Here is a 16,810-nt window from a genome sequence, read left to right as displayed (position 1 = left end):
AAGGCGCTTCCGTGACATCCTCGACTACAGCAACAATATTCTCTGCAGAACGGATACTCCGGGGTCTGCCATGCCTGGCAGCATCTCGTGTTGTGCCAGTCTCTTCGAAGCGAGCGGCTAAACGTCTGCGACAAAATTCACGTTGTGCCAAAGTCACCGACCGATTATTGGTCAAATAAATAGTCACCAATATTCCGCGTTCTGGAACAGTGTAGCGTAACATTGTTTATCAACACAAATGTCAAAACAGAACTGACATTAGGAGCCAATCGCAAAAATTATAGCATTTTCTGATAGGAGGATTACTTTTGCGCCACCTTGTATAATGGGCAACAGTGACGTTTTGCAATACAATACTTCTCATTAACTTTGTATTACTGAAATAAGAAGCTTAGGAAGCTTCCAAAGCAACTGATGTCTCGGAAGTGCGGGAAGGTCAAGGCTAAGATTGAATGAACGAATGGGAAAATATATGAACAAGTGTGGACAAGTGTGGTATAAAGAGAAATGGACAAAATGAAGTAAATGACCGGTGGGGCTAGCAGTCTAGTCTAGATCGACTTCTGTATGTATTAGCAGCATATTGACAGAAAGCATGGTAATTAAAATTAGAGAGGAAAAATAAACCAACGAAAGAACGTTTAATTTTGGGGACAAATGTCTTTTTTTTTCAGGCCACAGCAGCATTGAGTAAATTAAACGAATTTTCAATAAAGAATTTGAGGTGGGTAAAAGTCCAAGTATTCTCACATGATAGTTTGGTATATCTGACCAATTATAACATATCTCGTTGATGTCTCATATTTTTGTTTATAATAATAATTTTTGATTTAGTATCACTTGTCATTTCACGCATGCCACTTGAAACAATAGATCATTACACATGCCAATAAAATACCACAAGAATATTGTTAGAACGACGAATCAACTGCACATAAATATTGAATAAACAATTTTTTATTTTTCTTTCCTTTTTTGCATACAAATAAATAAAATGAGTCATTATATTATTATAATATCATCTATTGTTTATATGTATGAAGTATATAATTCATTCTTCCAATTACATGGCAGTGTGTTGCATTTTATATTTCTTTTCAACTTTTTGTGGTTCATAATCCACTTTACGTGTCATACACTTTACCACAACCATTATTATTATGGCGAAGATTAGAACACAGGCCAAAAATATCGACAGTAGTATGCCAGCATGTTTTATACGTTCTTCACACTGGACTTCAGGTCCTTTAGTAAACATGGATTTACTATAACCTTCAACACAGTCACATTCACCATTAGCCGCACAATAACCATGCGGGGGGCAAGGAAGTTCACATATGTTTTCTTGGCAATTATTTTGTGTTGAATTGAATGAATATCCTTGATTACACAAACAAACATCGGGTTCAATACAAATACCATTTAGGCAACCTGATTCACATATTGGTTCACATTGGGTATTATTTCCGTTGTAACGATAACCACTGTTACATTCACAATGGTTGGGTTTATCGCATGTAGCAAATGCTGGACAGGGGTTTTCACAAATAGCTTGATTACAAATATTACTTGTATTTCCATATTTATAGCCTTCAAAACATTCGCAGTGTTCAGGACGTGTACAATTGCCATAACCACAATCCATAGAGCATATGGCTTGGCATATTTTACTATCTTCATTTAATTTATAACCAGGATTACAAATGCATTCACCTGGAGCTACACATTTTCCATTCGGACAATTTTCTTTACACACTGGTTCACAGTTGCCATTATTTAAGTAATAACCTTCACAACAGTAGCGTTCCAATCTTGTAATTTTTGCCTATAAGGTCAAAAAGACAAATGTTTTACTTAAAAATTGCCTATAAAATATGGATTTCATTACCATTTACCTCTATGGTACCACCATTGACTTGTTCCACATTATATGTTCGGTCTACCGTTCGAGTGCACCAATTATCGGCGGCTGTAGTGTAATGTAGCAGCATTATTAAAATGTTCAGAATTAAGAGTTGGGAATATTTGAAGTCCATTTTGTTTCAATAACTATTCGCAATGAGCCAATAACTCGTAATACTTCGTTTAAGCATAAAATTATACTGAATATACAATTCAGTAGACTTATTTGATTCTTAGTCTTTGAACATACAATTGGTGATTTATACATTAAATGGATGATTTCTGTTTTATTATCAATAACCACAAAACCCAAGGAAATCAGCAGCAAAATAGAGAAACAAGTGGGCTTTGTAAAAATAATACCAAGAAAGGTCATACAATTTTATTCTTAGTTATGACCACACATATCTTGGAATTTCTGAGATTTTATATTTATAAATAATGTCTTGTCAACTCCTTGGTAGAATGACAAAAACTGGCAAAGAGTTAAGCTAATAAAACGCAGACTTATTTTTATGAGCTATTAGCAGGTGCATTCTTCATTTAAATATTGACCGGAAGGTAATAACGGAATTGATTTAAATACCTAGTAAGTGCGATTTTTAAATTTAAAACAAGTAAAAAAGCATTAAGTTCGGCCGGGCCGAACTTTTCATACCCTCCACCATAAAATATTCTGAACTAAAATGGAATAATTAGTTTTCATTCCTGTTCCCAACTTTAAGTGGGTACGTTAATATGTCAGATAATGTACATAAAATGCTTCATTCGGGAGACCCTTTTTTATGGTGCCTATATCTAACTATGTATGTTGACAATTTTTGGTGGGCTAGAAATTGGGAGGTACCGTTATTTGAGCCTTTAATGTCAAATAACTCCTAATTCGGTTAAAAATTTTAGCTAGAATCCTCAAAATACCGAAAATCGGTAATATTATAACTAATTCGGTCTAGAAATGTGACTTAAAACGTCAAAATACCTGAAATCGGAATAGCCCCCATGGCTATTCCAAAACATGGACCTATGTCCACTAGTTATATAAGTTTATTGACACTTAAGAACCCTAAATGTCAATTTATAGCTAAATCGGTCTGAAAATGTAGATAAAAACGTCGAAATACCGTAAATCGGGGTACCGTTCTATGGGGGCTATACCAAAACGTGGACCTATGTCCACAACTTTTGTTATATAAGTTTATTGATACTTAAGAACCCTAAATGTCAATTATAGCTAAATCGGTCTGAAAATGTAGCTAAAAACGTCAAAATACCGTAAATCGGGGGTACCGTTATATGGGGGCTATACCAAATCGTGGACCTATGTCCACAAGTTTTATCATATAAGTTTATTGACATTTAAGAACTTTAAGTGTCAAATTATAGCTACATCGGTCTGAAAATGTAGCTAAAAACGTCAAAATACCGTAAATCGGGGGGTACCGTTATATGGGGGCTATACCAAAACGTGGACCTATGTCCACAAGTTTTGTCATATAAGTTTACTGACATTTAAGAACTTTAAATGTCAAATTATAGCTACATCGGTCTGAAAATGTAGCTAAAAACGTCCAAATACCGTAAATCGGGGGTACCGTTATATGGGGGCTATACCAAAACGTGGACCTATGTCCACAAGTTTTGTCATATAAGTTTACTGACATTTAAGAACTTTAAATGTCAAATTATAGCTACATCGGTCTGAAAATGTAGGTAAAAACGTCCAAATACCGTAAATCGGGGGTTTTATGGGGGCTATACCAAAACGTGGACCTATGTCCACAACTTTTGTTATATAAGTTTATTGATACTTAAGAACCCTAAATGTCAAATTATAGCTAAATCGGTCTGAAAATGTAGCTAAAACCTTCAAAATACCGTAAATCGGGGGGTAGCGTTATATGGGGGCTATACCAAAACGTGGACCTATGTCCACAACTTTTGTTATATAAGTTTATTGACATTTAAGAACCCTAACTGTCAAATTATAGCTACATCGGTCTGAAAATGTAGCTAAAAACGTAAAAATACCGCAAATCGGGGGGTACCGTTATATGGGGGCTATACCAAAACTTGGACCGATATAGCCCATCTTCGAACTTGATCTTCCGACGGCTAAAAAAATGGTATTCCCCAATTTTCAGCGAAATCGGTCAACAAATGCGACCTGTATGTTGCGAACGGACGGACGGAAATGCATAAATAGACTCAGAAAGTGATTCTATGTATATCCCTAGAAGGAACTATGGGTCTATCTCGCTTCCTTTTGTATGTTACATACAAATGCACTAACACATAATACCCCTTACCACATAGTGGTGTAGGGTATAACAAATAAAAATATGGGTTGGCTTTACCGACAGAAATATACGCTCAGGCTCAATGAATAGAAAAATTCATCTGAGGACATTTGTTGTTGTTGTTGTAGCAGCATATAAACCTACGTAGATGCGTATGTTTTGAGCTGGGTTGGTGGCCGTTGCCCGAAACAATATGATTTCGGGTTAATTCTGTACGAAAGAAACCGCTGCCTTGGGATTGCTTGAACTTTTGTGGGGAAGGTACCCTAAGGGCCATTATTTGACTTCAATTAAGATTTGCAGAAATATTTCCTTATGCAAAGTATGGACCAAATCGCCACTTTAAACACTTTAGCGAAAATGTTAAACTTCTGTTGTTGGGAGGTACCTGAAGGAGTGGACCGATATGACAAATTTTCGAATTTACAAGTAGTCTGGACAATATGTTACGAGATCCAAACTTCGGACCAAAACGGTTGCTCCGTTCAAGAGATAACGCGCGCACCATTTTAGCACAAATTTTTAAACATTGATGGGGTATGTACCCCACGAAGAATGAACCAAAAAGCAGCATCTTCGAACTATATCTAAGATTCGCAGAAATATATGAAATATTAAAATATTACGATATCCAAAGTTCGGACCAAAACTGTTGCTCCGTGCAAGAGATATCGTGCGTACAATTTTAACGAAAAATGTTTATCTTTAATGGGGTAGGTAGGTGCCAAAAAAAAAAAAAAAGCAAGCAATAAGCACTATCTTTTAACTTTATTGAAGGAGGTACCCGAAGGAATGGATCAATAATGCACCATCTTCGAACTTTATCTAAGATTTGCAGAAATATACGAAGTTTAAACCAACGCAGTATCCGCACCAGCCGCTACATATGGTGGCTGTCCCCTGAAAAAAGTTGTTTTTTCGTAATAGAGGCCCCGAAAATAGCCTTTTGTAACTGATATACCTCTTCTATTTGAAACTGATATACCTCTTCTAAATCTGCAAATTATGGACCAAATCGGTTACTCCCTTCGAGAGTAATAGTGCACTTTTGTGGGGAAGGTACGCAAGGCTCATCGATACGGTTATGTTATCTAAGTTTGAATAAAATATTACGAGGGACAAATTTTGGATCGAATCTGTTTATCCTTTTGAGAATTATTGTGCGCTTTACCCATCTGCCTGTGTTTGGGAATTTTCCGTCTCTCAACGTCACGCAGACGATCTTCAATTAGCAGCCATCTATTGTCGCTGATCTTGCCATCAGGAACAGATCTGTCGATGACTGTTATTCGATTTGGTCTCCCCCGTCTTCTTCCCAGCGCCGCTACCCGTGAGAGAAGATCCTGATGATACATTTGGGCTCAAGTAAGCTTGAGAGGCTGACTTAGCTGTGGTGTCTTTTCTGCTCTACTTCTTTTGATAGTCGGTAGGGAAGGTAGAAGGCTTAAGAGTCCTGGCTCCGGGTGGGTCTCTTGGATTTGGGATGTCGTTTATCCGTTGGCCTAACCCTAAACCTAACCATAAGCAAATATAGTGTGAATAAAGTCCTCGAAATACATCCCCCATCTATCGCAGCTGATGAGCGTCAGCTGCCACGACAAACTAGAGTAGTTTTGGCTCAACTACGCTCGGGATATTGCAGTCGCCTAAATTCTTATTGGGCGGAAATCGAACGCGCCGTGCAAGACATCTGCCCAGTATGCGGCATGGGCCCGCACGACACGAAACACCTTTTCAACTGCCCAGCCAAAGCTACTCATCTTACTCCAGTGGATCTGTGGTTACGCCCCATCGAAGCAACCACTTTCCTGGAACTGGAGATAGACCCAGAGCCAGATTGAACAGAAGAACGAACATACAAACATAATAATAAACACTGTTACAACAACAACAATCCTAACAGTATTCTTCGATGATGAAGGGTTTACCCAGATGCAGAAGCTGGTTCTGAGTCAGACTTCCCAACCCTCTGCGTCCTTGGTTTTATTTGGGGTTGATTCATCTCCTTTGCTTTCAGTTCCCTCGACTTTGAGGGGGACTCCGTTTGAGCAGAACCTCCCTTAGAAGAGGGAGTTGAAGTCAAGAGAGAAGATGGACGAGGGTTCCTTACCGATGAATTTCTTGAGGTAGTTCTTCGAGCTGCGATAGCCTATCTTCTCCTTAGCCTACCAAGTCTCAGATCTGGTTGAGGCGGTGGCGCCTTTTCTACCTAGCGTCAGTAGATTACTGTCTCAGGAGGCCAGTTTTAACGGCTGCCGCCGATGGTCGGTTAGCTAGTACCTTCGATGGCTTCAAAGAGATGTGAGTTTTAGTTGAGGCCAAATTATCGTCGACGACAATCCTCGGCCCCAGCAGAAGCACTATGCTGGCTGAGGCTCAGCGCCAGAGTCTGTTCAAGTAGGGCTAGAAGTTGCCGGCTTTGTTAAGTCGGACTATTCTAGTAAAATGTTATTCGGAATTCTTAAAATGTTCGGACATTCAAAGCCTCATAATGAATTGTGGAATTGTACACAAAATATGTACACTATCCGAATCAGGACAAGACCTATCGCTGGTGTAAATTTAACTTCAAAATTTGATATCATTTTGACCTATAATCCCTTGCAAAATCGATTGCATGTTTCGCATGGATTTCCATGTTTCATATATAACTTTGGATGGACAATTGACTGGAAGGACTCCGAGTGACGCAGTCACACTTAGTGGCTGCACATCCCCAAACCTAACCTTCTACGTTTCAAGTCTTGATATCCTTAACTAATTAACTATCTCCTCCCGCTTTGCGTAACATCGCTATATAAAAAGCATATCCATTTTAAAAGAGTTTTGTATAAATAGAAAAATCATATAAAATATTTATTTCATATTTTAACTTCACTTTCAGTATAACAACTTGACTTAACTCTATATTGTATAAGTACAACATACTAGTAGATATGTATAAATAAATTTAACAAAAACAAAGCAAAAAGAAATAATAAAAAATAATATATAACCCCCCTCTCTGTTAACTAACTAAAGAAATTGACGTCTACGTCGTCTTTCAGCTAAAGCTATCAGGCATACGATAACAAGCATTATTGTCATGATACAAACAAAAATGAAAACAACTGTTAAGGTATGATTGAACAATGGTTCACAACCTGAACCGCGTATAATGGACTTAGTATAACCATCGGAACAAATACAATCACCATCGGGTGTACAATAACCATGAGTGCAGGGTATTCTACAGGCATTCGGTTGACATATAGATGTTGTGGTATCCATGGAATAACCTCTCCAGCAAATGCATACATCAGGCGAGGAACAATTGCCGTTAAGACAATTATTGTGACATATGGGATGACATTTTGAAGTCTTGACATTATAAGCATAACCTGGTGAGCAAAGCTTTTGGGACTTTGCTTCCTCGACGAATTGTTTGATTTTGTTTAATGTTACTGAATTATCAACATGGGTATGATGACTTAAAGCACCACTGTAGCCAAATACTTTACTATATAAAGGTTTACAACGATGTCGGGTATGGGGATCTGTATTAAAACCCCTATCACATTCACATACATTGGGTAATACACATTTACTATGTCTTGGACATTTTGGTTGACACTTGGGTTCACATAATTGCGTAGTGGAATTTAGAATATATCCCTCGTGACATTGACATGTGCCACCTGATTCTAAACATACGCCAAATCCACAATTTGAATTACAAATAGAAGTGACATTTTGGTAGTAAAGGTGGTGGTGGTGCTGTTGTTGTTGTCTCCATAGATGATTGTTGGGCGAAAAACATTTACCGCTTATACATTTTGCCATACAAATTCGTTTACAATTAGGATTTGAATCATTTGCTGCGTTTGTACATTGGGATTTGCAAACTGGTTTACATTTCTTAGAAGTGACATTGAACTCATAACCAGAATCACATTCACATGTATGAGGAGATTTAAGACACTGTCCATGTTCACAAGTGATCTCACATATCGGTAAACATTTATTCCTAGCTATGTGGTATTTATAGCCATCATGACAAATACATTCTCCCGTCTTCTTATTGCAATAGCCATTTAAGCACGTTTCTTTACAAAAAGCTTCCAACACAGGGTCATCACCAACATCGTCATCGGTGGTTTTATTCTAATGCAAAAATGTAGAGACTTTTAGATTTGAATTTGTTAGAAGTATTCAACAAAATTATACCTGAACTTCCAATTCATTGAGGTATTCCTCGTCGTTGTTTGAAACACTTTTTAGTCGGCTGCACTCCACTGCAGCACTTTTCGCTACTACAATCAATAACAACAACATCAACGACAACCAAAACACCGGTGTTAATATAAATTGTTTAGAAGATTTCATTTGTGTTTTTTTGCTAATTTGTTGTATTTAATTCCTATTAACTGAATAAGTTTAAATAAACTGAATGTTTTTTAATCCATTTTTAATTGAATATGACAAAGCCGCCAACAATGACGACGACCACAGACAAAATCAACAACATCAACCAACCATCAAAGTATTAGCCAGCAGCAGAGTATAAAATAATAAAAAAGAGATGGAGAAATTGAAGAGTACGTCGGTTGCGGCTCGTCTTTGCTGTTTCTTGTCAGCAATGAGATGCGTGATGCATGTGTTTTGTTTTTAGACTGGCGGGAATATCCGTTATATTGTTTTGTTATTACTATGCAACGAAATAGAACAACATACGAGGAGATAAAGGCAGAACGAGCGAAATGAGCACTAAAACAAAGTGTCATTCATTATTCTCTTCTCTTGCTAAATTCCCACGATCACCCGAATTCGTGTATGTTATCAGTTTTAAGAAGATTGAAGTTATCAGATATTCAACCAGGTTGTTGTATGTATTAGGGTGTGTCTTATAAGACTAAAATGAGAGAATAAGGCACATTTGATTCTAATGTTGAGTGTCAAAAAACCAAAAAGACAAACATACATGTACGTAATAGGTATATGGGAAGAAAAAGGAAAGACCACAACCATTAGGCTAATTTAAGTTCATTTACCCAATAACATGGTCTGAGATGCTACACCCAGATATGAGATAACATTGTCAGGTACCTCTATAATTGTCAAGTATGTTAAGTTTATTGTCTTAGAGATTGTGCAAAATATTTTAAAGGCAACTACCGGCGAAATTGTTTCCATCGGTATTATTGATGGTAGCAATAGTCTCGGAAGAGAGTGACAGCTGTTCCTACCCCTTTGTTGGTTTGTTAAAAAAACATGAATGAAAATACCTCTACTAGAAAGGCATATGCAGATTAGCCTCTATTTATCTGTATTCCAAAAGTGGAAAGCCACGACTCGGATGGAGTACGGTTAAAAATGTGTGTTAAAAGGACAAATGTTATTAGTCCACCTAAGTTTGTAATTCATTGATCTCTGAGTCTAAAAAGGAGGTGCCACTTGGTAAAATTAGATCGCAACGTTGTATGCAGCACATCGACGACCATAGCAATCAGATTACTACTACACCAATGTCTTTGTCCTGATCCCATGATTCATGCGGCACTTCCATAGGTAAGTATTTTTATCGAAATGTAATTGATTTTTGTCAAACCACCCTTTCTTTCTGAAAGGGTCTATTTAGAAGCTCCCTTTCTTTCAGAAACGGTCTATAGAAGCACCCTTTCCTTTAGAAATGGTCTATAGAAGTCCCTTTTTTAGAAATAGCCTTTAGAAGCACTTTTTCTTAGAAAGGGTCTATAGAATCATCCTTTCTTTCCGAAAGGGTCTATAGAAGCTTCCTTTATTTAAAATGGTCTATAGAAGTTCCCTTTCTTTCAGAAATGGTATATAGAAGCACCGTTTCTTTTAGAAGCGGTCTATAGAAGTACATTTTCTTTCCGAAAGGAGTACCTTTTCTTTTAGAAAGATCTAGAAAGAAGCTCCCTTTCTCAGAAATGGTCTATAGAAGGTCCACTTCTTTCAGAAATGGTCTATAGAAACACCGATTCTTTTAAAAACGGTCTATAGAAGTACATTTTCTTTCCGAAAGGAGTACCTTTTCTTTTAGAAAGATCTAGAAAGAAGCTCCCTTTCTCAGAAATGGTCTATAGAAGGTTCATTTCTTTCAGAAATGGTCTATAGAAACACCGTTTCTTTTAGAAACGGTCTATAGAAATACATTTTCTTTCCGAAAGGAGTACCTTTTCTTTTAGAAAGATCTAGAAAGAAGCGCCCTTTCTCAGAAATGGTCTGTAGAAGGTCCATTTCTTTCAGAAATGGTCTATAGAAACACCTTTATTTCCGAAAGGGCCTATAGAAGCACCCTTTCTTTCTGTAAGGGTCTATAGAAGTACCCCCACTTTCAGAAGGGGTCTATAGAAGCATCCTTACTTTCAAAAGGGTATATAGCATCACCCTTTTTTTAAAAATGGTCTATAGAAGCACCCTTTCTTTCAGAACGGGCCCTTAGAAGCATATTCGAACCTAATTTATTAGACCAAATCGCTTCATTCCGTTAGAGAGTGCGCACCATTTTAGGGAAAATTTTTGAACTTTTATGGAAAGGTGCCGGAAGAAGTTGATCGATATGGTCCGTCATCTTGGAACTAGATTTAAGTTTGACAAATATATTACGAGGACCAAATCGGTTGATCCGTTAGATAGTTATCGCGCCCTCCAGATATCCAGACTGGTCTAATATAGTCCATAATCGAACCTCATCTGTGTCTGGAAGAAATATTTTTTTTAATTATTCCACAAACATCCCATAAGTGACAAGGGAGACTTCTCTCATATCAATGAGTGCACCCCGATTCATATTAGCTCAATGATATGGGACCTACAGTTTATTGCCGAGTCCGAACGGCGTGTCTAAGACACCACTTTTGTAGAGAAGTTTTACATGACTGAAATACTCAGAAAATGTCTCCAACATTACTGAGGGGTAAGAAATATTACGTAGACCAAATTTTAGGCCAAATCGCTGGATCCGTTGGAGTGTGCGCACCATTTTAGGTAAACTTTTTTTTATCTTTTGTGACAGAGGTTGCGGAAGAAGTGGACCGATATGGTACATCTTCGAACTAGATCTAAATTTGGACAAAATATTACGAAGACGAAATCGATTGATCCGTTCGAGAGTTATCGTGCACTCAGGGCAGACGGACGCAAAATCGACTCCAAATTTTCTGAAACCGATTTCGTCCAAAAATAGTTGGGGTCTAAAACCATTATATCGATGATATCCCACAAGGTGTATATGGTTTAGGGCGATCCTACCTTCTAAATTGGTTCCATTTGATCCTAAAACCTTATATATGAAATTTATCGCTATCGGCTAACCTTAACCCCTGCCGCGATTTTTATTGCCATAGTAATTTGGATGGGTCTAAAGGTGCATTTTCACGAAATATCACAAAAGACCACAATTATAGTTCAATAGATGAAAAAATCCGATCCAATTTTTAAAAAATTTTGTAATACTGAGAGTACACCGGATTTACTGTAGGAGTCACTGCTGGTCACTGCCGTATAAGATCTATGACAAGCAGGCGGGAGGACAACAGCATTGATTACTACAAGCACTGTGAAGACAATCCGACTTAAATGACTGCGATGCGGGTTTTCCGAAATCTAATTAAGTTCGATCAAATTTGTCCTCCATCTAAGTTCAATAAATTTTTTCTACATATTTTCTTGTCTGTTCTATCCATTTTCCTCTTTCCCTCTCCACATACCTCCTTTCTCTCTCTTTTCAGGATGAACAAAATGGACGGCAGCTGGTCACAGAGTGGAGTTGCTGTCTATAACAATGGCAGATGCGCATCCTACAACCAAACTCTCGGTCTCAGACGAATAGAGCCTAAAAAATTATAAGAAATGAATAAGGTCGGTATTTGAAAACAGCTCAAAACAGAGCAGTATAGTTCATGCTGATATCGCACAACTGCATCGCCTCATATATTCGTTCCCATGTTAAGGTTTTTTCCGGCTGGAATAGTCGGTAGCAAAAATGGGTCTGCTACAACACCTATCGAATATATTAAGATACTCGACCAATTGCTAGTTTATCAAACCTATATACCTTCTTGTGACCTTCACTATGTTTCTGTTGATCGAACACGTTTTTGTTTTCTCATTTTTAAATCGTTTGCCTTATTTTAAGAAGAAAAAACTTTTGTGCCATTTTTCACACCTTTGTATGTCGGTAAATGATTTCGAAATAGCCATGTGATGGTATGTAGTGAAGAAATCGTGTTTTTTTTTTATCAGAATTCTCTTAATTTTAACAAAACATAAAGATATGAAAATAATAACGATAACAAAAAAGTGAGTGGGGTTAAGGTGTACTATTTCAGATATTCGAGACAGTTTGAGGAGGTATCACTTAAGGTAAGGTCACATTAGGCAAGTATTTGCTCCAGCGACTGGCAGTTTGCTCCAATATGACTGTAATTCGTCTAAGACGATCGTATATTGAACTTAATGCAAACGTTCCACGATGGAGTATATTTGAAAGCAAATGGAATTATTTGTATAAACATCGGCTAAGAGCTTTTTATTCAAAGTTGTGCCGATGTTAACAATTAAATGACGACAGATTGACTTTTGATCAAACAGGGACGTATGAAAAAACATGTCAAAGGGGCTTAAAGTTTTGAACACACAATGAAGTTTATATGTGTATGTAGTTCAACTTATTGCTATAGGGTGTTTTAGAAACGAAACTTGTTATGGAATGTCTTCCAACGATGATATATTTCGTGTAGCTAAAAAGGGAGAAATGTCACGTTCCTAATGCCTGTCATAATTTTGTATTTTAATTGATGACAGCGAACATTTTTCATTCTTCTTAGAGTGGGTACTTGGAAAATATGATCAGCTTCAAATAAAAAAATTGTGTTTCAATCTGATAATTTTGAATGTTGTGCTTAATTAAATTGAATTATAAAATGTGTATAACCCACAATTGAATATGAATATTTCGTCCAGTGCTCTGTTCAGTGAGAAAGAAGCATACATCAGATTATGTCAATTTTGAATAATTGGTACTACGCAGATGCCCTTTTTGGGAGCATTTCTTAGTGAAATACACCACCAACATTGGATGGAGTGCAGTTACATCTATCTCCTGAGGCCAAATACCTAGGTACAATCCTGGATTCTCAATTGAGATGGAAGAGAAACGCCGAGGAACGGACGAAGAGAGGTATGATCGCACTCTATTCATGTAAGAATTCGATTGGGAAAAGTTGGGGATAAAATCCAGCTATTATACACTGGTTGTATAATACTGTTGTGAGACCCATCCTATACTATGGATGTCTTGTCTGGTGGCATGCGCTTCGACATAAATCGAACTCTGGCAACATAGACAAGGTGCAAAGGGCAGCCTCGATCCTGATAACTGGAGCTTTTAGAAGTATACCACAAGCAGCTCTGAATGCGATGCTAGACCTCTTGCCCAAGAAACTTAGCATCAAAGGTCAAGCAGCACGTAGTGCCCTAAGGCTACATGAATTGAATCGTTGGCGTGACAGCACCTATGGTCATGCATGCATTCTTCGGGAGCTAGGGCCAAACCTTAGCTTGAATCAGCAGGGGAATTTCAGCGACTACTTATCACCAATCCATAGATTTGATGATTTTGAGGTCGTTATCCCTAGTAGAGATGACTGGATCCGTAGTAACCCTCCTCTGGACGGTCTGGTTTTCTATACAGACGGTTCCAAGATGAAAGAAGGTACCGGAGCTGGCGTCTATGGCGAAAAGCTTTGCCTCGAATACTCATATAGGTTGAACAGCGACTGTAGTGTTTTCCAAGCAGAAATTTTCGCGATCAAAATGGCCGCAGAGTTGATTAAAAGTATGGATGCTGAAATCTTTGAACCGGTGACTGACTTCGTTGATAGTCAGCCGGCTCTTAAAGCCATCAAATCCTCCAATATCAAGTCTGAGACCGTTCTTGAGTGTAAAACTGCTTTGGCGAACCTCACTAACGCTGTCCGACTCTGCTGGGTACCGTGACAATGTGTCATTGTGGGAAACGATAAGTCAGATGAACTGGCAAGACATGGATCTCAATCAACAAGTCAAGCTATTACTGATTCTATCAAACCACCCATATGTCACGTTTTTCGGAAGGTGGAGACATTCTTTGAAGAACAAGCCAAGGAACTATGGCATAATGAACCAAGGTGCAACGTGTCAAGGGCCATTTAGCCGACTCTATCAACAAAGAGAACAACTTCACTTTTAAGTTTGAATAAGTCAGAAATCAGGGTATTGACGGGAGTCATTACCGGCCATTGCAACATCCGAGCTTTTATCGGCAAATGGCAGGATGATGGCGTGGACTATTGCAGGCTCTGTGAAGATGAGGAGGAAACGGAGACGATCGAGCATATTTTATGTCGTTGCCCGATGTTAACTCGAAAGCGATATAGATTAAAACGAATATGCTTTCCTCCAAGCTTAACCTTCTACTCAAACATGGAACCAACAATCATAAACATCATCATCAAAAATCTGAATTGGCTGGGACGGAGCGACCCATAAGCGTAACTACTTCTCTGACAGTTTTTTCCACCATCACCAAATAAACCACCCTCTCTTTCTTTATTATATCTTCATTTTTTGTTTTTAATAATTCATTTATTACTACTTTCCAAACCACACCCTCTTTTCTTTATTCTTCTCTCTTTTCTCTTCTCTTGTCTTTTCAGGTAATTCTGAACCTCTTTTTATAGATGATCACAATGGACCGAAAGGTCTCCGAGTGGCGTAGTCAATATATATATATATACATTGACTACACATCCCCAAACCTAACCTAACCTAGTGAAATACTGGTTTAGGAAAAAGTTGGCGGTTGAGATCATTTCGGGTAGAACGAAAATATTCTTTAATAGAACATTTGTGGACATATGTAGTTTTCTAAGAAAACCACAGTCCGTATATGAGCGACATCAGTGTAAGAGAACTGCTAGTTAGGCAAAAATTGATATTCGAGGTGAGCCTTAACTAATTTTAAATGAAAGGTGCTTAAACCCGGGAAGTTTTTGCGGATCCTGGAACTAAAATGTTCGTAGATGAGAAAAATCAAAAAATGAGAAAAATCAAAAAACGAAAAAATCGCCGGACGGGATTTTTGAAATAAATCGCGGTCAAAGTTCAAATTTTTATGGCTTTATTATGTTTTCACGATCTTGCTCGGAAACCGCAAGTCCTATCGAAATGGGATTAGAGCAAATCTTATAACATTGAAAATTCTCTACAAGATTGGCCTTAATGTTATTTTAGTAAGTTTTACCATTTTCGAGATATGGACTGACTGTATCGACTCCTTATAAAACAATGACATGAAGGGTGCACCTTAACTAACATTAAATGAAAACCGCTTACACCTGGAAAGTTTTTGCGGATTCTGTGACAGCAATGTTCATAGATAAGAAAAATCCAAAAACAAGAAAAAATGAAATAAATCGCGATCAAAGTTTACATTTTTAGGTTTATTGTAGGTTTTCAGGATTTTTCTTGGCAATTCGAAAATCCAGAAAGAATACGATCCCAACGAGAAAATCCACCACTATGGCAGCAGAAGAAACGACAACTGTGTAGACGAGCAACAGTGATTCTGATCCCACGGAAGGAGGTTCTTTGTACCGGATTGACCCGAAACGATAAGCGTTCTGACCAGCGAATCAATCATATACTGCTACAACTACAACAATAGTGATACCGACAGAACTAAGATGGTGTGATGATGCAGCCTTTAATCGTATCGCATCCAAATTAAACAGTCGTTCAAGAACGTCATCGGGAAAAATCGGCATGATCTAAACAGTGCTACATAGGTGAAAAAATAAAGCCACATAGTTAAGGTAACGTGTAACTATCGTATTAGAAAGCTACTTCACTCCAATACCTTTTGGTCCATTGTGCTCATTCTAATAGAGAGCTGAAATGTGAAATTAAATGAAATAGATCATTATGGAGAGAAGGATGGAGATTTTAAGAAAGATATTAAAGGATATTGCTATCTTTAAGATGTTGGGAATTTGCGACTTCCCCCGGTAAATCTATATATCGTTGTGATAAGGGTCCCAAGGACTACCTATGTTAAAAATGTTAGCCCGTTCCGAGACGTACCCTAATGGTGTTAAAGTAAGGCGTTTGCGAAATGACAAGAACCAATCTCCAGAAGTATGGACCTTCCCCGGAAAAACTGTATGTCGTTGTGGGACCAAAGGACTAACAATGGTTCATTATTGAGGCTAAAATAAGATTTCTACAAAAAATTGGGAATATCTGATCGAATTTTGATATAGCTATAATAATTATAATTGTTCCACAAACATCCCAGATGGGACAAGGGAGACTTCTCTCATATCAATGAGTACACGCCGATTCATATTGGCTCAATGATATGGGACCTACTTTTTATTGCCGAGTCCGAACGGCGTGTCTTACACCACTTGTAGAGAAGTTTTTCATGGCTTAAATACTCAGGAAATGTCGCCAGCATTACTGAGGGGGAATTTTGCCACCGTTGAAAATTTGATGTTGCTTGGCCTGGGATTCGAACCGCAGAATTTCTGAGTGCAAGGCGGACGTGCTAACCATTGCACCACGGT

The 16,810-nt window shown here is 37.9% G+C and overlaps 2 protein-coding genes across 7 annotated transcripts in view; both read right to left on the bottom strand.

Moving 5' to 3' along the window:
• The window catches only part of Ndf (Nucleosome-destabilizing factor), a 485,637-nt gene that overhangs the window by 456,365 nt on the left and 12,462 nt on the right, over positions 1 to 16,810 (bottom strand). The gene's annotated exons all lie outside the window — the stretch shown is intronic.
• On the bottom strand, positions 931 to 8,847 carry LOC141394846 (uncharacterized). The gene is made up of 4 exons (XM_073969862.1): positions 8,406 to 8,847; positions 7,216 to 8,342; positions 1,896 to 2,040; positions 931 to 1,825 (listed from the first exon to the last, which is right to left on the bottom strand). The coding sequence occupies exons 1-4, from the start codon at positions 8,562 to 8,564 to the stop codon at positions 1,064 to 1,066; spliced, it is 2,193 nt and encodes a 730-aa protein (XP_073825963.1). The 5' UTR covers positions 8,565 to 8,847; the 3' UTR covers positions 931 to 1,063.

The sequence above is a fragment of the Musca autumnalis genome, unplaced genomic scaffold, assembly GCF_047663935.1.
Source record: "Musca autumnalis isolate F117 unplaced genomic scaffold, ASM4766393v1 scaffold_2, whole genome shotgun sequence".
Classification (NCBI taxonomy): domain Eukaryota; kingdom Metazoa; phylum Arthropoda; class Insecta; order Diptera; family Muscidae; genus Musca; species Musca autumnalis.
The sequence above is the reverse complement of the archived record's forward strand: the minus strand, read 5'-3'. Positions and strand labels throughout refer to the sequence as shown.

Bases quoted from the DNA above. Each gene is read 5' to 3' on its own strand.
- LOC141394846 (XM_073969862.1), bottom strand. From the start codon at position 8,564: ATGAAATCTTCTAAACAATTTATATTAACACCGGTGTTTTGGTTGTCG. The intron at 8,343-8,405 runs GTATAATTTTGT...TTTTTGCATTAG, and splicing joins TCAATGAATTGGAAGTTCAG to AATAAAACCACCGATGACGA. The intron at 2,041-7,215 runs GTTAGTTAACAG...TAGTTATTGAAA, and splicing joins CGTAGACGTCAATTTCTTTA to CAAAATGGACTTCAAATATT.